The 23,952-nt window shown below is 40.1% G+C and overlaps 1 protein-coding gene across 7 annotated transcripts in view; it reads right to left on the bottom strand.

Moving 5' to 3' along the window:
- Nucleotides 1-249: 249 nt before the first annotated feature.
- Nucleotides 250-23,952, bottom strand: part of ripor3 (RIPOR family member 3) — a 104,219-nt gene continuing 80,516 nt past the window's right edge. For 4 of the 7 annotated variants that reach the window (XM_053636833.1, XM_053636832.1, XM_053636834.1 and 1 more), the window contains 7 exons: nt 19,134-19,211; nt 18,613-18,774; nt 18,375-18,533; nt 12,396-12,598; nt 12,190-12,273; nt 10,608-10,698; nt 250-8,961 (listed from right to left, as the gene is read on the bottom strand). In XM_053636833.1, coding sequence (XP_053492808.1) covers nt 8,861-8,961; nt 10,608-10,698; nt 12,190-12,273; nt 12,396-12,598; nt 18,375-18,533; nt 18,613-18,774; nt 19,134-19,211 — 878 coding nt within the window. In that variant the 3' untranslated portion in view covers nt 250-8,860. The remainder of the gene's footprint in view (nt 8,962-10,607; nt 10,699-12,189; nt 12,274-12,395; nt 12,599-18,374; nt 18,534-18,612; nt 18,775-19,133; nt 19,212-23,952) is intronic. The other 3 variants (XR_008387133.1, XR_008387134.1, XM_053636836.1) reach the window with 3 other exon arrangements.

The raw sequence follows: 23,952 nt of genomic DNA, 5'->3' as shown, positions 1-23,952 counted from the left end.
TTAGCGCTCTTGAATGTTGTACCATTATGATTGAATTTAGCTAATATCGTAACTGACAGTGTTAAAAAATTGTACTTACACTGGCCAGAATTTTGATTTAGTAACTGTGTTGACTTTTCCTATACTAACACCACTAATTTCCACAAGATCATCTTGAACAGAAGTGTCACACCTAGTGGTGGCAGTGAAGTGTAACAGATTATTCTCCTTGTAAATAAATGAAAAGTTCAATCATGAGAGACCAGTGAATGAAGTAAAGAGAATTGTTTATTGAACAAATGATATGATTTTTCTTGAAAAGTCTTCGGCAGTTCGACTCTAAAAGTGTGCTCACACAGAGGAGACTTGCGCCTATAATTCTGTAATATATTAAAAACGAAAGCAGCACAAACGAAACTTTTATCGGCACAAACCAGCACAAACGATTGAGACTATTTCGGATTAATTTGGAGCATGTGGGGGGGCTGGGTGACCCCAGAATGACTTTTGAATATTCTTTTAATATCTCCAGAACCGAAGCAGCACAAACGAAGCGCTTATTGGCACAAACCAGCACAAACAAACGAGCCTATTTGGAGTGAACTTGGAGCATGTGTGGGGCTGGTGACGTCACCGCAACATAATTAAATGCCTAATTTAATGCATAATTAAATGCCTAAACGGAAGCAGCACAAACGAATTTTTTTACAGCACAAACGAAGCACAAACAATTGAGACTATTTTGGGTTAATTTGGAGCATGTGAGGGGGATGAGTGACCCCAGAATGACCTTTAAATATTTTTTTAATATCTCCTGAACCGAAGCAGCACAAATGAAAATTTTTACTTCACAAACCAGCACAAACGAAGCACAAACAATTGAGACTATTTTGAATGAACTTGGAGCATGTGTGGGGCTGGTGACGTCACCACACCAAAATTAAATGCCTAATATATTAAAAACGAAAGCAGCACAAACGAAGCACAAACGACTGAGAATATTTTGCTGACGTTTTGCGATGGTGGGGGGGGGCAACTTCACGCAGGTTAGCACTACTTGTATTGTTCTCTGCTTGACATATCGCTTTGCTTGTATTTTCTCATTTCTAAGTCGCTTTGGATAAAAGCGTCTGCTAAATTAATAAATGTAAACATGTACAATACATACATAACACCCTAGGGTGCACCCTCTAATTTAAGCCCAAGATAAAATATATACATACACGGAATATAACAAAACTTAAATAAAATAAAAATCACATCCAGAATTAAAATGTCTTTTTCAATGTCTCTGCTATTTTTTTACTCTGAATGAAGGCACTCCTCTAGAGTATTTTCATTTGTAGTCCTTTGCAGAAAAACCAAAATAATATAAAATAAAAATACCGTCCTTCAAGACACAGTGGTTCTGGTTGGGTGGCTCACCATCAAACTGTTGAAAAATTGTTGTAAAGCTTCTTCCCATGGAATAAAAAAAACCTGACCTGTATAAACAGTGTCAGAATAAAACAAAATGAAATGTATGTACAAAACTTATACATATTACACACCACGGTTTAAGTATTTTAAATTATAAATTGCAGCCAGTATCCTTTTTATACAATTAAAATAAAATGCCTTTTGTATTTAACATGTCTGTTTTTTACACAACTCAAACAAAATGGAGGAAAAGCTACGTGCATTGAAACACGTTAACAACCAACACTTGACATAACTGAATACAGCTCACATTTATACAATGCAATTTAACAATTTAATAACTCAGAAGTAATGTGACTTAAAACACTTTTGGAATTAAATTCGAATTGACACATTATTTACATGGCAAATTGAAAGAGAAGAAAATAACCAAGTAATGCAACATGCTGCGTCATAGCTGTATTAGGTTAGCATAGCACTCAACACCTAACTCACCAAGTTTCACGTCGGATAAAACTACAAACCGAAGTTCCTCAGCACTCCAACTGGCAGTAGTATTGTTTCGACTTTTGGTTTCACTCTTTCCAACAGTTAATTATAATATATAATTATAATTTAGGCTTTTTCTTTTTCTTTTTTTTTTGTCTCCTTTTCCCTCCTCGCTTTGGCTGTGTGCCGTCTGCGCAGTCCAAAAAAAAAAAAACTCTCCCGCTGTCACCTGTCAATCAAGGCGGGATCTACGTGTCGAATGGTGTTAATTGGTCGAAATTATCTACATGAAACATTTTAACTGGTTCAAATAACGTATTTGAAAGTATGGTGGTTTACATTCTGCTTTATTTTTAATTAATCTATATTGTTTTAAATTCGGTTTTAAATATTTATTTATATACATTTTCTAGTGGGCTACACATAGGAACAAAACTCCTACCATAGCTGGCCTTTCTGCACATGGTTAGTCTATACCTGTGGCCAGAAGGAAGTGGGTTGAAATATTGATAACGTGGGTGGTCTGGATCATTTAAAATTTTATGTGCCTTCCGGAGCGTATATGAACTGACACAGTCCGTTAAATTGGGGGTGGGAATACCAATAATTTTTCTCTCTAAATTAGTTATCTTCAAGAGTTTGTTCTTATTGGTAACTGTTAGCATATGGAAAATACAAATGGCACCATACATAAGAACCGGTTCAATAATACTGTGATACAGAAGAAGAAGCAGACTAGCCTGAACAGACAGATATTTAAGTTTACGAATAACTGTAAGTCTCTGTTGACAGCACTTGTAAATACCTAGAGTGTGCTGATTGAAGTTGAGATGTTTATCCAATGTAATGCCCAGATATCTGAAATCCTTCCACCCTTTCAACCATCTCTCCATTAATGGTAATACTGGAAGGATGGGTCAGTGTTTTGGAAGAGCTAAAAACCAGTTCCTTAGTCTTTGCGATATTAAGGTAGAGAAAGTTATCATCACACCATGTACTAAAATGTGCTACTGAGTGTTGATAGTCCAAAAAAGAATAATTTTCCTTATTAAGCAATGCAAGAATGGTAGTATCATCTGCATATTTAAAGTAATGAATGGTGGTGACTGGACTCTGACAGTCATTTGTATAGAGAATATAAAGAAGTGCACTAAGTACACACCCCGTGGGGCGCCAGTGTTGAGAACAAGAATGGGCAATAATGCATTGCCCACCTTTACCAGCTTTATAGGAACAAGTGTGTGGAAACAACAGATTCGGTTTTAAAGTATATGTGTACTATTGACAATCATTTATCAGCATTATGGGAACAGGTGTGTGGGAACACAACAGATTCAGTTTTAAAGTATATGTAAATCATTAGCCCATGACCTTCCTTTTTTTAATCAGTGTTATGGGAACAGGTGTGTGGGAACACACCAGATTCGGTTTCAAAGTATACATGTACTATTGACAATCATTTATCAGCATTATAGGAACAGACAGGCCCGGATTGGCTCATCGGGAGCACTGGACTGTTCTGAGCACCGTCACTGGTCCGGTCTGTTTTTTGGGCTGCGAGGGCCGGTGTTGATGATGAAGCCATCGTTAGAAAGTTATACTGTGAAAAGAATTCTTGCAGAGAACAGTGCAGTACTTGTTTTTATTATTTATTTGTGTTTAAGGATTGGATATCTGTGAAAAATTTTGCAGAGAGTATATATTTAGATATTGCAGAAAAGGACATTGTGATGTTTTAAAGAATAGTGTTGGATATTTACCCTTTAACTAATGTTCTCATATTTGTGTTGAAGTTGTAAAGCAGCTGTTTCCTTAACTTATGCAAAGGAAAAAGAGATGATGGTGTCATTAGAAAGTGCAATACATTTTATTTTATTCTTTATTATTTATTTCTTTTTATTTTATGTTCGTATTTATTTGATATTTTTTTCATTTCAAGGTTTACATATTTATCACATTTTTTTATTATTATTTTTTTTTTTTTTTACAGAAAATAGATTCTGATACTGTTAAACATTACATTGTGTTGTTGTAAAGAATACTGTTGTTAAATAAATCTTCACTGTGAAACAACACTTGGGCTACTGTATTTGCACTGAATTTGAAATGATCATATTTTTTAAAAAACAATGAATTACAAGGCTGTAGAGAACAGTGCACTATTGCAGACTTATATACTGAGGTTTTAATTACACTATTTTAATATAGTCAGTCGTGAACTAAAGTGGATCGGTCTAAGGCATGAAACTCCAGGGCTGAAAATGTGTCCCACTCCGGCCCTGGGAACAGATTCGGTTTTAAAGTATACGTGAATCATACCCCCATGACCTTATTTTTTTTTTATCATTTTTGATCAGTGTTATAGGAACAGGTGTGTGGAAACACAACAGATTGGACTTATTTATATGTAGGAACACACACAACATTATTTATCTTTAACCTTCATCTGTCAAGATACATTTGATTGGTGATGACCTTTTGACCTACACCTATCAAGATTAGGTTTGATGAAACATACAAACCATAACTCTCTCTACTGTGCATTTAAATAACTAAATTAAAAATAAGAAATTAATAAGAAATATTTGTACAGAAATATGCAAGTACGTTACGTGTAGTAACAACACAAAGTGTTGGGTGCGGAGTGTCAGTGGAGTGCAGATTCTTTATGGATTCTAAAGGGATCTGTGTGGTGGACATATCTGTGTTGAGGAATCTGATAGCCTGAGGGAAGAAGCTCCTCCTGAGCCTCAATTTTACCCATCAGACAATTTAAGCACTTGCCCGATTACAGCAGGTTGAACAGACAGTTACCAGGGTCAGTGAACTTTCTATAGCCCCATTTTCAGGAGCCTGAATTTCCTCAGCAGTCTCAGATGGTACAACTATTGTCTGGTTTGTTCACCTGAGCTTGGAGTGTGATGCGTTCAGGTCAGGTCCACAGAGATGTGTACAGGACGATAGTCATTTAGGCAACTTATTGTTAGTCATTTATTGTTCTTTGGCACAGGAATGACAACAGATTTTTAAAGTTGGTGGGGACCGCAGACTTAGCTAGGGACTCATTGAAAATGGAAGTGAATAAAGCTGCAAGCTGATCAACACAGGATCTTAGTACATGGCCAGAAATGCTGTCAAGGCTGGCCACTTTCCTGATGTTCACATGCTTCAGAGCCCTCTAAACCTTATCCTCAGATATGGTGATTGCACTCTCTTCACTAACAGAGCTGCTTCCTTCTGTAGTACTAGTTGGCTGGCTGGTGCTAGCATGGTTAGAAATATTTTGCAGCAGTCATGAGTCATCAGGGTAAACAGCAGTGGACTGAGCACACAGACCCTGGGGGGGGGACCAGTGTTCAGTGTGGTGGTGTTGGAGGTGAAGTTACTGACCTGATGGACAGTGGTCTGCCAGTCAGAAAGTATAGGATCCAGTTGCAGAGGGAGTTGGTCAGACCCAGCAGGCTCAGCTTTATCAGTTGTTGTGGGACGATTGTGTTAAATGCTGAACTGAAGTCTATAAACAGCATTCTTCCATACTTGTTCTTTTGCCCAATTGGGTCAGAGATAGCAGGCATCCTCTGTTGAGTGGGGCAGTAGGTGTACTGACTATGTAATCACACTAGGTGATCTGTATTGTGCCCGAGCATATTTGACCCCCAAAGTCTAGTTCGTTGGACTAGTGTGATCGCTCCATACTGTGTACTCAGACATGGAACTCGAATCATGACATCAATGATGCGACCGTTACATTTAACAGAATATTTGGGTGTATAACAGGTCTGGTTCTCACCTTATTGATGACTTTGAATAAGAAATTAATATAGAGTAACTGACATTTCAGGCACAATATGGCCAAATATTTTGTTTATTTTTGCTCCGTCAACAAAAATAGCTCCCACAGCTGGATAGAGCTTTGCGTGTTGCCATGCAACGCACAGACTGACTGACATACAACAGCTGTTGTATAATGTATATATTTTTATTAGCATAAAAATTTGTCAAAATAGCGTTCACATTTCTACCTCTGGTAAAGTATTTTTTTGTTTTACTTTTTATAAAGTTTTGTGGGTGTCACAGCCAAATGTAAATAGCTGTTCCATGTATGTGCCTGGTAAATGTGTATGCCTTGCACATTGTGATGGGACACACACCTACTATATGAAGCACATGTGCACAAATGTACATCTAAAACGGCTCAAATCGAGCTGCTATACTTTATGCTGTCGACTCTCAATGGTCTATTACAGGGTTACTTGAAAAATTCACTAGATAGTAGCCAATAGCATACATTTAGAGTGATAGCCTCTTCAAATAATTTTGTTTCAGACTATGCTGTCCTGCTCCACCAAAATCTATTGTCCCAAACCACTGTCACACCTTGACTCCATAGATGAAGGCAAAAATCTTCTTACTTATGTACTTGATTATTTATGTCACTTTTTGAAAGCCCTTTTGACACACTTTTTTTAAATTGAGCCAAAGGATTTATATATTTTTTTGCATGTTTATATAATTGTAACTTAATCCAAATGTATTTTAATCACAAGTAATAGACAAGATTGAAGTTGACAGCTTGCAGAAATTAAAAAAAAAAAAAAAAAAAAAAAAAAAAAAAAAAAATCATCTGTTCTGTTTGTAGCAGTGTATCAGAGTTTCCACTCTGAATTTTTGGTGCTGGTCACAGTGTCCAGGAACGATTCAGTTTACCAATATACTGTAATTCCGGTCATATGTTAATTACTTCTGCTGACAAAAAAAAACAAACAAACATTGAGATTTTGGGCTATATAAGAGTGATGGCATCAAGTAAAACTAGCATTTAATTAACTTTTTTTTTTTCAAACAGTCAACACTTAAATAAACTTAAATAAAATAGTCAACAGGCCTATGAACACAAACATCCCAGAACAAAAGAACTTTCTGCTAACAAAAAAAATATTGCTTTGACAACTGCTAATAACATTTTATCTTCCTTTTAACTAGATTTAAATGTATTTAAAGAAGCACCTGAACATTACCTTGCAACACATTTTCTCAAATCTATGACATACTGTACAGCATCACTTGAAAGTTTGTGAACCCTTTACAATTTTCTATATATCTGCATAACTATGACCTAAAACATCAGATTTTCCTAAGAAATCCTAAAAGTAGACAACAAGAACCCAATTAAACAAATGAGACAGAAGTATTATACTTTGTCATTTATTGAGGAAAATTTTCCAATATTTCCAAAAAATGGGAGAAAAAACAAAGTATGTGAAACTTTGCTTTCAGTATTCGGTGTGACCTCCTTGTGCAGCAATAACTGCAACTAAACATTTCCGGTAACTGTTGTCTGACTGTGGAGTCCAAACACTACAAAAAAGGTTTATAAACTTTTCAAGCCTGATAAGCATCAAGAACTCTTTTTCCTAGGTCTTCAGAATTCTCCTTTGTTTGTGCCATGATACTCTTCCATAAACATGTGAATATCAGACTTTGATAGATCCCTGTTCTTTAAATAAAACAGGCTGATCGTCATCGCATTGATTGTGTCACGAACCTCGAATCGGCACGGAAGCAAGAGCGGGCGGCGGGTGTAGAGCGTCGTATCGGGAAGTTCAAGAAACGTAATCGTAGGACAGGCAAGGGTCAAGCGATCGGGCGAACAGCACAAACGGGGTCAGGCAGAGAGTGTAGTCGAAACCGGAAACAAAGGTAGAGGATCACGAGAAAACAAACAAACTAGACCGGCTTGGTAACGCAGAGAAACGAATGACTGAGCGTATACTTCGCGTAGATTCTGGCTGAATGACTTCCCTAAGTACTAGCAGTGAGTGTGAGCGTGTGTGTGTGTGTGTGTGTGATTGGTGCCAGGTGTGTCTGATCAGAACTCCGGGGATGGTGAGCGCATGCGTGCATGAGAAGTGAGTGTTGCATCTTGGGAATTTGAGTTCTGATCGGACTGAGCTGTGACAGATTGAAGACACCTGACTCTAATGTCACCTTCAAATTAAATGCTAATTTGAGGGGTTCACATACTTTTACCACTCACAGATATGTAATATTGGATCATTTTCCTCAATAAATAAATGACCAAGTGTAATATTTTTGTCTCATTTGTTTAATTGGGTTCTTGTTGTCTACCATTAGGACGTGTGTGAAAATCTGATGTAGTTTCAGGTCATATTTATGCAGATATGTAGAAAATTCTAAAGGGTTCACAAACTGGACTAGGATCATATGTCTCCATGATTTCAACATGTTCCTCACAATCTCGATTAGGCTGATAAAAATCGCTTGCATTTAGCAAGAAACTTCTAATAGTCGACTGTTTTGCCATTGTATTTTCAACTGCGTGATTGTACAGTGACTATTAGCCGATAGGTCTCGGTATCAGCCATTTTGCATTGAATTTTGCAAGGAAGAGGAAATTTTATCTTTTGAATTGAGAAAAGTAATATCTCACTCGGTAAGAGGAAATGTTAATTCTGGACTAGATTAGAGTGTATACTGTATGACTGATTGACAGGAATTTTTAATTCTGTAATTGAATTACATATTTGGATTTTCTGTGCATTTCAGCAGAAAGTAGTTTGCTAGAAAACAGCAATTCAACAGCAGTGTCTATATGAATTAGAGGCTAGTAGTATGTAGTAATACAACCACCAGTGGCAGAGTGCTTAAACAGCTGCATTTAAACAGTGATTTTTTTTTTCATTCAGCATATTGTCTATATTCATTTAGAGATGCATTATTGAATAAAAGGAGGTGAAGAAAAGTACTTTCTTACTTATTATTATTTTTTTTTTTTACTTTGAAATGTATATGTCCTTTAAGTGATTTTTTTTAACCAGACACCATATCTGGCAGGATCTGAATTTGCTTATCACTGTTTTGTTTTTGTTTTTATTAGTTTTTTTCATAATTGCTTACTCTTCTTGATGTTTCCTGATCATCAGCAAAATAATTAGCCAAATTCATGCAATCACTAGAAGATTGTGATTTCTGTTTTTAGGTTTTTATAAATTTCCTCTTGTAACTCAGTGCAGATCTGGTCCATTCTCTTGAAGGCTTCATGGCCTTTTTCCCCTGCAATAAAATGGAAGTATAGATAATATTAATGATAGTCAATGTAACTCTGATTTAATGTGTGTAAAGAGTTGTTGAGGTGCTAAAGTCAACCTATTTTCATTTGATATGATAAAAGTTTCTTTCAAATTTATCCTACAATTCCTGTCTATTTTTAAGTAACTAAAGACAATTTTTTTTCAAATTTTTATATAAAAAAAATTATAGTAATATTATAAGTAACATGGTCGTATAGTATTATACACTCACTGAGCATTTTATTAGGAACGCTATACTAATACTGGGTAGGGCCTCTCAAAACAGATTCAGTCCTTCGTGGCATGGATTCCAAAAGATGCTGGAAACATTCCTTTAAAATTCCAGTCCATGTTGACATCACACAATTCCTGCAGGTTTTTCAGGTGCACTTTCATGCTGCGAGTGTCCTGTCTACCACATCCTAAAGATCTTATATTAGACTCTGCTCAGGTGCCTGGGAAGATGACCGAAGAACATTGAACTCGTTGTCATGTTCATGAAACCAGTTTGATACAACATTTTCTTTGTGATATGGTGCAATTAATGTAAGAAGTAACCATTAGAAGATGGATACCTACTCATAAAGGCTGTGGCATACATGAGTGATTCGTATTAACAGGCCCAAAGTGTGCCAAGAAAACATTCCCCACAGCATTACACCACCTCCATCAGCCTGGATTGTTGACGCAAGGCAGGTTGGGTCCATGGAATCGTGCTGTTGGAACCAAATTCTGACCCTACTATCTGTGTGCCACAGCAGAAATCAAGATTCATAAGACCAAGCTATGTTTTTCCAGTCTTCAACTGTCCAATTTTGGTGAGCCTGTACCCACTGCAGCCTCAGCTTTCTGTTCTTGGCTGACAGAAAAGGAACCTGATGTGGTCTTCTGCTGTTGCAGCCTATCTTCCTCAAGGTTCAACATGGTCTGCATTCTGAGATGCTTTTTGGCTCACCACAATTGTACAGAGAGGTCATCTGAGTAACTGTAGCCTTTCTGTCAGCTCAAACCAGTCTGTCCATTCTCTGTTGACCTTTCTCATCAAACAGGCATTTCCGTCCACAGAACTGCCGCTCACTGGATGTTTTTTCTTTATTGCACTTTATTGATCTCCTGGGATTTTGAGAATCCAAGGTAATTAGCAGTTATAGTAATACTCAAACCAGCCCTTCTGGCACCAACAATCCTGCCATGGTCAAAAGCACTGTGATCACATTTCTTCCTCATTCTGATGTTTGATGTGAACATTACCCAAAGCTGCTGGCCCATATCTAATGATTTCTGATTTTATGCATTGCACTGCTGCCAGATGATTGGCTGATTAGATAATTGCAGGAATAAGTAGGTGTACAGGTGCTCCTTATAAAATGTTTGGTGAGTGTAGGTAGTTAGGTATAAACTTGTGCCTAAAAAAATACATTTAAAAATGTAAAAATGAATGACTACTTCATTCTGTATAATACTCTTTAGAGCTAAATTAAAGCTCTGCTTGAATATCTACAGTATCTACTATCTTATAATTACTGTTCTTACTAGAGCATCTCAGTCAGAATGCTGTATTTCACTATCGTTTGTAATTATTCTTAAGAAAATACTAGGTATACTTGTGGCATCAGGTTAAAAGGTTACCGAATGAAAGAATGGTCTCTCTGGCTGTGTTCCTTAACTCTTCATCTGTGGAGTGCCACAGCTCAGCCACCTGCTCAGCACTTTCAAGGGCCTAGGACATAGATCACAAATTTTTATCTTTACTCATCTCAATCGCAATCTTAATCTGAGCTTTTTGTAAACCATCCTTTGTACTTGACCAAGGTCCTTCACCCCCACTGCCCATGAGAGTGTCATGGACCTCATGCCACTGTAACACCTTGTCGCCAATACGCGCCACTCCACCCCAGCCCACAGCAACCGCCCCCATGCTTTCCCCTAACATGCTCACACTCTGCCTGACACTGTTGCAAGTCTCACTGGTGGAGAATGCAGGCCTGAGCATGGACTCAGACCCCACTCTCACCATGCACCCCCTACTAAAGCATCTGCTCGAGACCAACCTGCACCAGCAAGGGGTCACCCAGGAACAAGCTCTAGAGCTCTGTGCTCCCTGACCCCTGCCAGGACACTCAGTCCCTTCTGGACAATAATGTAGTGGCCTAGCTGCACACCTTCAAACAGATTGCAGCCCAAGAAGGTTGGCCTAATAGGGACTTGGCCCAGGTCATAGTGCCCTTCCTCTAGGGGGAAGCTCAGTTGGCCTACCATAGCACCAGGGCCCTGGCAGGTCCCAGAGGAGCCTCCCAACTATGCCACACCACTGAATGACCCCATGCCCACTGAGCCATACCCCCCCAGTGCTTTCCCTTTGGGCAGCACATAGGAGAGTCACAAACTTCATGCCGCCGCCGCACCCAGCTGCCGGTCCAAACCGTTCCACCTGGCCCACAGCAACCACCACCATGCTCCACCCGAACACATCCCTCACGGCCTGCTGACCTTGGATATAGCGTCGCATGCTCCTTCTGCACTCCCATACTTCCTCTTTCCCCTCACTTAAGGAAATAAAAGCCTTCTTATCCACCAGCCCACTTCTGTCTATGTCTGTGTTCTGCCTACCACTGCTGCATGTGCATGCTGAGATGCTTTCTGCTCACCAAAGTTGTAAAGAGTGATTATATTATATAAGTTATTATATCCTTCCTGGAAACTTAAACCAATCTGGCAGTTTTCTTCTGAGCTCTATTATCAACAAGGCATTTCCACCCACAGAACTTTCACTCACTCTGTTTTTTGTTTTTGCACCATTCTGTGTAAACTCTAGAGGTTGCTGTGTGTGAAAATCCTGGGAGATCAGCAGTTTCTGAAATTCTTAAACCAGCCCATTTGGCACAAACATCCATGTCATAAAATTACAGAGATCACACTTTTTCTTCATTCTGATGTTTGATGTGAACAGTAACTGAAGCTCTTGACCTGTATGTGCATGAATTTTATGCACTGTCCTGCTGCAACATGATGGGCTAATTGGATAACTGCATAAATGAGCAGGTGTTCTGGACAGTGTAGTTGTAGTTGCAATAGATTATACAGTCATTGCTGTTATCATAGAAATGACAAGTCAGATCATCCATTCAGATCAGATGGCATTATCTTTTTAATATTTTAATAACCTGTTAGAAATTTTGCCACTGACGTCAGTGAAAATGAAAATAGTTACCTTTAAGCATTTCAGGGCCAGACAAGCCTGCTGCTGCACTTGAATGTCATTGTCTTTCAACAGCCATGTATAATGAACCAGGGCCTGTCAAGGTCAACATAGCCTGTATCTTTAAATAATTAGATTTATATTTTTATCTTGAAATATAAACAAATATGAATGCTTTAGAACAATAATAAGTTGTAGTGGGTTGCTTTTTTCCATACCTTTAACCTGAAGCACTTATAGCCTGAGGCCCTACAGAGGCAGGAGGTTGCTGAAACCACAACCTTGTGACTATCATCTGTAAGTAACTTGGACAGGAGTTGGAGGGTTTGTCCCATTGGTTGAAGTTTCGAAATCCTCCTTCCCCTCAGCTTCTTGAGAACCCTCCTCCTCTTTGGAGAATCTAGACATGATACTAAATACACTAAAACAGATAAGCAGAGGGGGAAAACATAAAAACAAGATATTCTTCCTTTAAATATGTACATTTAGATTCTTTGTAACTGAAACATGAATAACCACACACATGGAATATGAAATGTGAAAGATGTGTGAGTATGTGTATATACAGTGGGTTCAGAAATATTCAGACACCTTTGATTTTTGCACAATTATTTTGTTATAGAATTGATTTAAATTGATTCAATTTACTGCACACAATAACCCACAGCCAAGCAAAGGTTTTAGGTAACTCCTTTGGTAAATATTCACTCTTTATTCAGTATTTTGTAGAAGTCCTTTGACAGCATTACAGCTTCCAGTCTTCTTGGCTAACCATCTACAAGTTTTATAAACCTGGATTTGGGCAGTCTCTTCGTTCTAACATGGCAAATCCTCTTAAAGCTCAATCTGATTGGATGGGGAGTATCTGTAAACTGCCATTTTCAGGTCTCTTCAAAAAATGTTCTGTGGGTTGAAGTCTGGGTTTTGCCTGGGTCACTCAGGCCTGTATGCTTTGGGTTGTCAAGCAGACAGAGTTTGAGATCAAAACATGAATATGAGACAGTGGATCAGAATTTCAGCTTCCTTGTCCTTTTACTTTTATCCAATAGTATTAAACAACTTATAACATGGCACCTTTGGTGGCAGACCACCAAATGTTTTGGTGAGCAAAAGTATTGGAACAGAAACACATCGTGAGGTATGGCCTCTATATTTCATCTCTTCAAGTCTTCTCCAAATAGTGGATTGTGATACCTTCACCCCTGCCCTGTGGAGGTTTTTGGTGATGTTACAGACTGTTGTGCTTGTTTGTTATTTCATCGCTCTCACAATATTTTTGTAATGAACTGCTGCTGTTTTCATTGGTCGACCTGTTCGATGACTGGTTGTTAGGTCTTATTTTTGTTTCTGTTTTTTTTGTTTGTTTTTTAATCACAAACTATAACACTACCTTGGTTTATGATCACCTAACACTGCTTAACATCCACAGTGATGTTAGTGGATCTCATGTCTCTCCCCCACCATTTTCGATTTATTACTGCTGAATATGGCCCTCATTAATGCACGGTGCCTGGTAAATAAAACTTTCATTTTAAATGACTTCTTTACTTCGTAAGCACTGGATTTTCTATACATCACAGAGACTTGGATTAAGCCTGGTGAGTTATGCTCACTTTCTGAACTGTTTCCACAGGACTGTAAATTGTTTAACTCCCCACGTTTTTCTGGTCACAGTGGGGGCCTAGTGATGCTTTTTAAAAACACTTTTCATTGTCTATCTCTTCCCACTGGGTCATATCACAGTTTTGAGGTGCAACTATTTCAAATTGTGATGGTAAACCCTGTTATTATTGTTCTGGTATATCGTCTACCCCAGCAAAACAAAGACTTTCTTACCGAATTTGCTGCATTTGCGGGGGATCTTATCACTGCTCATGATAAAACGTTGCTGCTGGAGGATTTTAACATTCATGTCAGTTGTGCTTCTAAACTATTTTCCATTGAGTTTTTAAATCTTGTTGAGTCATGGGACTTTTTTCAGTGGGTATCTGGCATAACTCATTTACAGGGCCATACTCCAGACTTGATTTTAACTCATGGACTATCTGTTTTGGACATTATTATTATCAGCAACGCAACCTTTTCTGCTCACATGCCTGTATTATTTTCTATGCCATACACTGGTCAAAACCTCAGAAAACAATCCATAGTTCATCTGTCTCATACCTTCACTTCATGCTCCAGTGAAGATTTCTCTGCAGCATACCATTAAGTATGGGATACTTCTGTAATGAAATCTACTCTGCACAACTTGGATGCTGATGAACATCTCAGTCACTTCAACTCTACATGTGCCTCTATTCAGGACACCATTGGTCCATTGAAGCTTAAAAAGCATAAACCGGGGCCTGTTCCTTGGCATAATGACACTAAATGCTCTCTCAGTCAGGCTTGCAGGCAAGCTGAGCGCAAATGGAAGAAGGATAAACTTCAGGTTTCTTATGAAATCATGCAAAATTCTCTCACTATGTTCCAGAGGGCAGCTAATGCTGTGAAGTGCAAATAACTCTCTGAACTGATTATCAAAAACTGTCATAAACCTCAAGTTCTTTTTTCCACCATTAATTCTGTTTTAAATCCTCCTGCAAAACTCTTTACTGAGCCTTCTACGTCTCTTTGTGAAAGCTTTGGGAAGTTCTTTACAAACAAAGTCATAGTTATAAGATCGCAGTTGTCTCATACTGGATATATTTTACCTGACATTTCTTTATACTCCTCTAGATGGTCTGTGTTTGAACCTGTTAATCTGCATTCCTGTAAGGAAATTGTTGATCATCTTAAGCCCACACTGTCCCCAGGACATTATTCCACCGTGTTTCCTCAAATAAATTATAGATGCGTTTGGCCTGGGTCTGTTATCAATAATCAATAAGTGTTTGTCTTTACACTGGTATTACTCCTGCTTGTCTTAAACATGCTGTAGTGTCACCGTATCTTTAAAAAACTATTATTGATCCTACATCCCTGTCTAATTTTTCTCAAACCTGCTTTTTATTTAAAAAATCATGGAGAAAGTTCTACTGTTTCAATTAAAATCTTTCTTGTTAAATAATTCTATCCATGAAGTTTTCCAATCAGGTTTTAAACCTTTACATAGCACTGAATTTGCTCTTTTAAGAGTTACAAATGGCATCCTTATTATGACTGATACAGGGAAATCCATGGCTCTAGTACTATTAGATCTAAGTGCTGCATTTGATTTGGTTGATCATGGCATACTCCTGTCTCGCCTGGAGACATGTGTGGGTCTTCGTGGCACTGTATTAAAGTGGTTTTGCTCCTACTTGTCACACAGGTGTTTTAATATCCATCTAGAACATCATTCTTCTTCCAGCATACCTCTTGGTTGTGGTGTTCCGCAGGGATCAATTCTTGGTCCGGTGTTGTTTTCCCTGTATATGCTCCCCCTGGCCTCTATTTTTCTTTTTTGTTTTTTCATTTACTTTCAATTATTCATTCTGCTGCTACCATGAGTTACATCATCAATAAAGATTAGTGAGTCTGCTCCACAAGCAGCCGTGCAAGCCTAAGCCAAGACAATACCTCCACCATATTTCTGAGCTTGTATGTTTTGGATCATGAGCAGATCCTTTCCTTCTCCACACTTTGGCCTTTCAGTTGTTTTGGTAGAGGTTCGGTGGAATCTTGGTTCCAGAACTTTTTTGGCTTATTTCTATATTTGTTTGCAAATTCCAGTCTGGCTTTCTGAATATTACTGCTGATGAGTGGTTAGTATCTGGTGGTATGGCCTCTATATTTCAGTGCTTGAAGTCTTCTTCAATTGGTGGCTTGTATTACCTTCACCCCTGTAAAGCTGGTACCAAGATGTCTGAACCTAGGGAGAACTACTCTCAAAGGACTCAAAGGACTACTACGAGAACAAACACTCAACCTCTTTCTCACAGAATTAGCATCTCCATCTGAATTAGCACATCATGCTGAGTGGAGACTGAAGATCCTTGTAAGGCTGGTACCGAGATGTCTGAAGCTGGAGAGAACTACTATATGAGGACAAAGTACTACAAGAACAAACACTCGATCTCTATCTCACAGAATTAGCATCTCCATCTGAATTAGCACATCATGCTGAGTGGAGACTAGGAGATCCTCACTACATTGTTTCCCTCCTCCTCTCTCCTCACGCCCTTCTCTCTCTGTGTCGACCTTAAACACACTCAAGGTCTGTAATCATTACATAACATGTTTTAATGTGATTGAGATGTTGACTATACATGTTTGATACTATACAAAAGGTCTCAGTGTGACTGGAAAATATGGTGTCATTCCCTCAACAGCAGTTCAAATAAAAATATTGCATGTCGTTAAAGGCATACCCTCCCAGGGTCCCTCACTCAAATTACCACCTGTATGTAAATTAGGTACATCCTTCCACAGACATCAAATTATCATCACAAACAACACTGTTTGGTGGATCCACAGAGCATCTGGGTATTTAGGGGAGAGCTGTCCAAAGATTCAGGGAATCTGTAGACAGATCTCCTGCACGATTACTGTGTGTAGTTTTTCTCTACCAGGTATGCAAGTTTTGACTTTCTTATGTTGTATTATTATGTTGTGAATTTGATTGGTAATGTAATGCAGAATGTAATTCTTTTTTCTATTATTAATAGTAGTATTGGATTTGGATGTGTTCATACCTGGTTAAATAAATTATTAGACTTGATTATATTCTGACTTATTCTGAAATTATTGTCTCTAGTAGATTACGTTAAGTCCTTGTTACCGCAAATCTACGAACACGTTAGTACAGGCTAAAATCCAGGTTTAGGTGGAGCATTGGGGCACTCCAACTGAGATTTTAGAGTCCAGGCTAACAACTTGCCGTTAAGTTAAGTGCACCTAGTGTGTACAGGCTCGATATGGAATTTCCATTTAGGACAACAAAGTTGATAGACCAAGTCTAAATAGGATGAAGTCTAAACCTCTGGTTAGTGTAATATTGTTCTAGTTAAGTGTACATAGGAAACTATGGCATGATTATATAAAGCTAATTTTAACACAGATATTATTGGTCTATCTCTGTAAATTTTAGTGGTCATGACCTCTGACAAGAAATAACATTACTATAATTAAGTGTTACTATCTAAGGGGCCTAAACAAAGTACTTTTTTAGAAAAGGGCAAGCATGGGTGGCCATCTAAATAGTATTAGTCAATTACCTCTGACTAATGACTGACTGGCGAGTTTGTGACCGTGAGATCCGTGTACACGGCCGGTGCGAGATGCTGAGCGACATGGAATCCGAATGAAAGAGCACAATTTAAAGTATAGAATAAATGAGAATTAATCAAATGTAAAATATCCAAAGTATCAAAATACAAATACCTAGGAAACAAATACAACATTGAGGTTTTTACAATTGGAGTCAGATTTAATTTAAGAGAGAGTCAAACAGAATTGGAATGACAAATTTGATAATCTAAATGTATTCATATCGCTTTGAAAAGACAGAAACATGTGGGAATCCTTCTACCACGTCATTGGATACCGTTGTTGGACCAGTGAGTGGACCCTTACACCCCTGCTCTGTGGAGGTTATTGGTGATGTCACTGACTGTTAGAGCTGTGAAAAAACCCCCCAAAACAACAATGTTTCTGTCATCAGCTGTTGTTGTTGTCGTCCTTTGCCAACCCATTTGGTATCTTTTGCTCAGTACACAAGTGGTTTATTTCTTTTTCAGGACATTCCAAATTGTTGTGTTTACTATGCCTAATGTTTGTGCAATATGTCTGATTAATTTTCCCTCTTTTCTCAAAATGGCATACACTTCTCAAATGGACAGCTCTCTGACCTTCATGTTGGCTTATCCTTTTTAACAAAAAAAAAAGTCTTCACAGATGAAACTGAAGGCTAAAACCAAGAGTAGATATTCAGAGCTATTTATTGTTTAAACAATCAATCTAACAGGACACACCTGGGTAAAAAGAAACACCTGTCAGACAATATTTTTTTGCTCACCTACAAAAGGGTATTCTGATACAAAATGTGTTATTGTCTGTGTGGTTTAACACATACATATACTGTAACACCAGGAAATAAAAGCTGAAATTTTAAACTCTCTTCTCATATTCATCTTTTGATCTAAAACCCAAATGTTTGCAGTCTGTAGCAAAAATAATTCAATTGGCCTTGCTGTTCCAATAGTTTCAAAGGGGACTGTATATTTTGAACTTACCTTCTCTGGACATGTGAGAGATATGCTCGCCAAAGTTTGTGACCTTCCAACGGCTGAGGTAGACATGTAACTGAAACAAAGACACTAGATCTGTTGTGCACACTGCTAGTGGGACCATCATAGAACAGGACTGGACCTGCTGCAACAACTGAGCAAAGACTGGGAGAAAGAGGTTGGAGAATGAATTCTAAGTTAGTTCTATAGAATAGGATAGAATAGAATAGAATAGAATAGAAACCTGTATCAGCCTGGCCTGGCAACTTGGCTTTCACTTCGTGAATGAACCGCCTGCGTAGCATCCTGAGAAATGAGTCAGCAGTGCAACAAAATGCTGGGGCACATCCACAGCACTCCTCCCACATCATCATAACATTTCTCAGCTTTGGTGCCCCAGACCACACTAAAGGAAAATCAGGTCATAACAGAACCAGATTGAATTGTTTTCATTATTTCTTTTAAAAGCAATTATGAACGTCTCTTTGAGCTTAAACCTAATAGTATATTATGAACAAATAACAACTTTATATGTCATTTCAATGTTATTTCTTAGTATGTTGGTATGTCATTCATGTGTAGAGTTTCAAATAAGATAACACTTTCATGCAAGCATGCCACTATGTTTCATCATCTATTACTTAATCAAACAAGTTAATCTACACCAGTAAATTACAGTAGTTGATCTGCACTAGCTAACTGCATGACTAGCTAGTCCACTATGCAATCGGTCATAAGGAAAACAATGTGCTGTCTCATACAAACCTAGGGGCAGCAAAAACACATGGTTGGCAGCTGATGAGTGGACCGGCTTCTCATCACCATCCTGCATGAGACAGGTGGCTATAAAAGGGAGCGGCAAGCACAGAAGGGTGAATGCGTTCTTCGACCACATGTTTGATAACACATGTTTTGTTTCTCTGTCTGCCAGACACCGACAGCAGAAAAAGAAGTCACCCAACACCATAGACTAGGTCTGGCCAGCCTACATTGCCCTCTAACCTGGTCTTTTTTTTTTTAAAGTGCCCTCAGTGCCAGCGTATGGAGCCCCAAAACCCACCACCCATGCCCCTCATCCCTCTCCCTGTTATTGGTATCCCCTTCGAGAGGATAGGCATGGATTTGGTAGGGCTGTTTTCGAAGTCTCCCCAAGGTCATGAATACATCCTGGTAGTCCTTGACTATGCTACCAAGTGCCCCGAGGCAGTCACACTGTGGGGGAAGCCACCTCTCAGAACATTGCCAGAGAACTGGTGCTCTTGTTCAGCAGTGTGGGGATCCCCAAGGACATCTTAACAGACCAAGGTACACCTTTTGTCTCTAATCTTATGAGTGGTCTGTATCAGTTGTTGCAGGTGAAACACCTCTGGACCTCCGTCTACCACCCCCAGAATGACAGCTTGGTGGAGCGGTTCAATCAGACCCTCAAGTGGATGCTCGAATGAGTGGCAGATGAAGAGGGCCAAAACTTGGACATCCTCCTTCTCTATGTCCTCTTTACCATCTGGGATACCCACGATTAATCTATGGGGTTCAACCCTTTGAGCTCCTCTTCAGGTGGTGACCTCGAGGACTGCTGGATGTGGTCCACAAAGCTTGGGAAGAACAGCCCTCGCCGTTCTGCTCCCTGGTGGAATTCATTAAAGAAATGCAGGAGCAGATCGACCTGGTCACCCCAATAGTCCACAAGCATATGGAGGCGGCGCAGCAAGAACAACAGTGGGCCTATAACCAGCCAGCCAAACGCAGAGAATTTCAGCCAGGTGATCAGGTGATTTTACTGCTCCCAAATGCCTCATGTAAATTCCTGATCCACTGGCAGGGCCCCTACACAGTTCTCAAGAGGGTGTGCCCAGTGAACTACTGCCTACAACAGATAGGTAAGTGCACAGACACCCAATTATGCCACACTAACCTACTGCAAACATGGGTCCATGCCCCAGCGCTGTCTGCCTTCTCTGCTGTTCCCTCAGGGTCTGGCGAGCGTACCATGGACCTCATGCCCACATAGCACCAAGAGCTGATGGAGCTAGTGGATCAGTTAGCCGTTTTTTCATTCTCCCCAGCCCTGACCCACCTGGTCCAACATGAATTCAAAATCACACCGGGAGTGGTGGTTAGACAGTGGCCCTACTGTGTCCCAGAGGCTCACCATCAGGCTATTGAATAGGAAGTTAGCTGGATGCTACAGGATGGAGCAATCAAGGAGTCCACCAGCCCCTGGTCCAGCCCCATCGTGGAAGCCCGATGGTAACATCCATCTTTGCAATGAACAAGTTTCGGAGTTTGAGAGCTACCCCCTTCCCCGAGTCAATGACCTGGTAGAGTGCCTGGTTCATCTCCACCCTGGATCTGTCAAAGGTCTACTGGCAAGTCACCCTGGCCTCAGGAACAAGGCCCAAGATCGCCTTCAGCACCACCAGAGGCCACTGGCAGTACTGGTTTCTCCCCTTTGACCTACACAAGGCACCAGCAACCTTCCAGCATCTGATGAGCATCGTCCTAAGACCACACTGCTAGTTCGTGGCTGCCTACTTGGACAATGTCATCATCCACTCTTCCACCTGGACCAACCACTTCTACCACCTCAGGGAGGTACTTGGAGGCCTCCAGAAGGCCACGTTGATGGCCAACCCAAAGAAGTGCCATCTGGGGCTGACAAAGGCTCAGTACCTGGGGTACCGCATTGTCTAAGGGCTTGCTGAAGCCACAGGAGAAGAAGCTGGAGGCGGTGAAAGGGTATTCCTGGCTAACATCAAAAAACAAGTACATGCCTTTTTGGGGCTGGCGGGGTACTACAGAAGATTCATCCCTAACTTCTCCTCTCTAGCTTCCGTCTGGACCCAACTCTCACTGGCATTAGGCTCAGAGCATGGGGGGGTACCAAGACTATGACACAACATGCACCGCATTCCTAGCACAACTGCTGGCTGGGTGTTGAACTGACAGTGCCATTTCAGCACCCCATTTCTTTTGGACAGCAAAGAAGCTCGTGGCTGCAAGGTGGGGTGGTAGAAACACACATGCCTGGCAGCTGATGAGTGGAGCGGCTTCTCCTGACCATCCTGCAGGAGAGAGATGGCAGGCACAGAGGGGTGAGTGCATTCTCCGACCACATGTTTCATGTGATTGTTTCTCTGTCCACCAGTTGCCGACGCCGACAGCAGAGATGAAGCTCCCTGGCTGCACTGCACCTCCGCCAGCACCCTCGGCCTGCTCCATGCCCATTGGGTCCCGCCTCACTGCTGCTCCAGCCCATTCACAGCGCCCATAACAGGAAGACCGTAATCCCTACCTCCACTACCCTCTACACCTCCACTCATTCACCAAAACTTAAACTAATTTCCAAAACTTCACCAGTCAGTGTGACTAGCCAGTGTGACGCGAGTTTCCAAACAAAGTAAATCTAACTCAATATAATACTTTAGATTTCATGGTGAATCTGATATTTTGTTTTTATGTTTAGTACAATTCATAAGGGTGAAACACTATCAAATGACACATAAAATCGACATTTTCACTACTTAAATTAACGAAAAACATACCAGTCACATGGAAAAAGTATGTACACCCCTACATTTATCGCACCTTCCAATCTATAAAATTAAAATCAGGTGTTCAGTATTGGGTTCCAGTGATTAGAACCTGCTTAGGGAATGCAGGTGGAACCTATCTTATTTATACCCCTATCATATCTAGTGTCTGGTGTTCCCTTTGCTATTGAGGTGTATGGTGTCATCATGCCAAGATATAAAGAGTTCTATAAGGCCTTCAGAAAAAAGGTTGTGAGTGTATATGAGTCAGGATATGATTGAAATACCATCATTCCACTGTAAGGAAAATAATCTACAAATGGCGTAGCTTTCAAAAGACTGCCAATTTGTCCAGGACTGGCCATTCCAGAAAATTCAGCCCAAGTGTCTCCAAGAACCCAAAATATCATCAAAGGATCTGCTAGTAAGTCTTGCAACTGTTGGTGTCATGTGCATGTGTCTACATTCAGAAAGATAAATTTGATCTGACCAGATCTGAATCCCATTGAAATGTTGTGGGGGTATTTGAGATGGGCAAGGTTAGGGTTATCCCTAATTTCTCCATCTGGGGATTAATAAAGTATTATCTTAACTTATCTTTTTATCTTATATATATATATATATATATATATATATATATATATATATATATATATATATATACACACACAATATCTCACAAAAGTGAGTACACCCCTCACATTTTTGTAAATATTTCATTATATCTTTTGATGTGACAACACTGAAGAAATGACACTTTGCTACAATGTAAAGTAGTGAGTGTGCAGCTTGTGTAACAGTGTAAATTTGCTGTCCCCTCAAAATAACTCAAAACGCAGCCATTAATGTCTAAACCGCTGACAACAAAAGTGAGTACACCCCTAATTGAAAATGTCCAAACTGGGCCCAAAGTGTCAATATTTTGTGTGGCCATCATTATTTTCCAGCACTGCCTTAACCCTCTTGGGCATAGAGTTCACCAGAGCTTCACAGGTTGCCACTGGAGTCCTCTTCCACTCCTCCATGACGACATCACGGAGCTGGTGGATGCTAGAGACCTTGTGGTCTTCCACCTTCCATTTGAGGATGCCCCACAGATGCTCAATAGGGTTTAGGTCTGGAGACATGCTTGGCCAGTCCATCACCTTCACCCTCTTTAGTGTGTTTGGGGTCGTTATCATGCTGGAATATTGCCCTGTGGCCCAGTCTCTGAAGGGAGGGGATCATGCTTTGCTTCAGTATGTCACAGAACATGTCGACATTCATAGTTCCCTCAATGAACTGTAGCTCCCCAGTGCCGGCAGCACTAATGCAGCCCCAGACCATGACACTCCCACCACCATGCTTGACTGTAGGCAAGACACACTTGTCTTTGTACTCCTCACCTGGTTGCCGCCACACACGCTTGACACCATCTGAACCAAATAAGTTTATCTTGGTCTCATCAGACCACAGGACATGGTTCCAGTAATCCATGTCCTTAGTCTGCTTGTCTTCAGCAAACTGTTTGCAGGCTTTCTTGTGCATCATCTTTAGAAGAGGCTTCCTTCTGGGATGACAGCCATGCAGACCAATTTGACGCAGTGTGCGGCGTATGGTCTGAGCACTGACAGGCTGACCCCCCACCCCTTCAACCTCTGCAGCAATGCTGGCAGTACTCATACATCTATTTCCCAAAGACAAGCTCTGGATATGACGCTGAGCATGTGCACTCAGCATCTTTGGTCGACCATGGCGAGGCCTGTTCTGAGTGGAACCTGTCCTGTTAAACCACTGTATGGTCTTGGCCACCGTGCTGCATCTCAGTGTCAGGGTCTTGGCAATCTTCTTATAGCCTAGGCCATCTTTATGTAGAGCAACAATTCTTTTTCTCAGATCCTCAGAGAGTTCTTTGCCATGAGGTGCCAGGTTGAACTTCCAGTGACCAGTATGAGGGAGTGTGAGAGCGATGACACCAAATTTAACATACCTGCTCCCCATTCACACCTGAGACCTTGTAACACTAACAAGTCACATGACACTGGGGAGGGAAAATGGCTAATTGGGCCCAA

The sequence above is a fragment of the Ictalurus furcatus genome, chromosome 11 (genome assembly GCF_023375685.1).
Source record: "Ictalurus furcatus strain D&B chromosome 11, Billie_1.0, whole genome shotgun sequence".
Classification (NCBI taxonomy): Eukaryota; Metazoa; Chordata; class Actinopteri; order Siluriformes; family Ictaluridae; genus Ictalurus; species Ictalurus furcatus.
The sequence above is the reverse complement of the archived record's forward strand: the minus strand, read 5'-3'. Positions and strand labels throughout refer to the sequence as shown.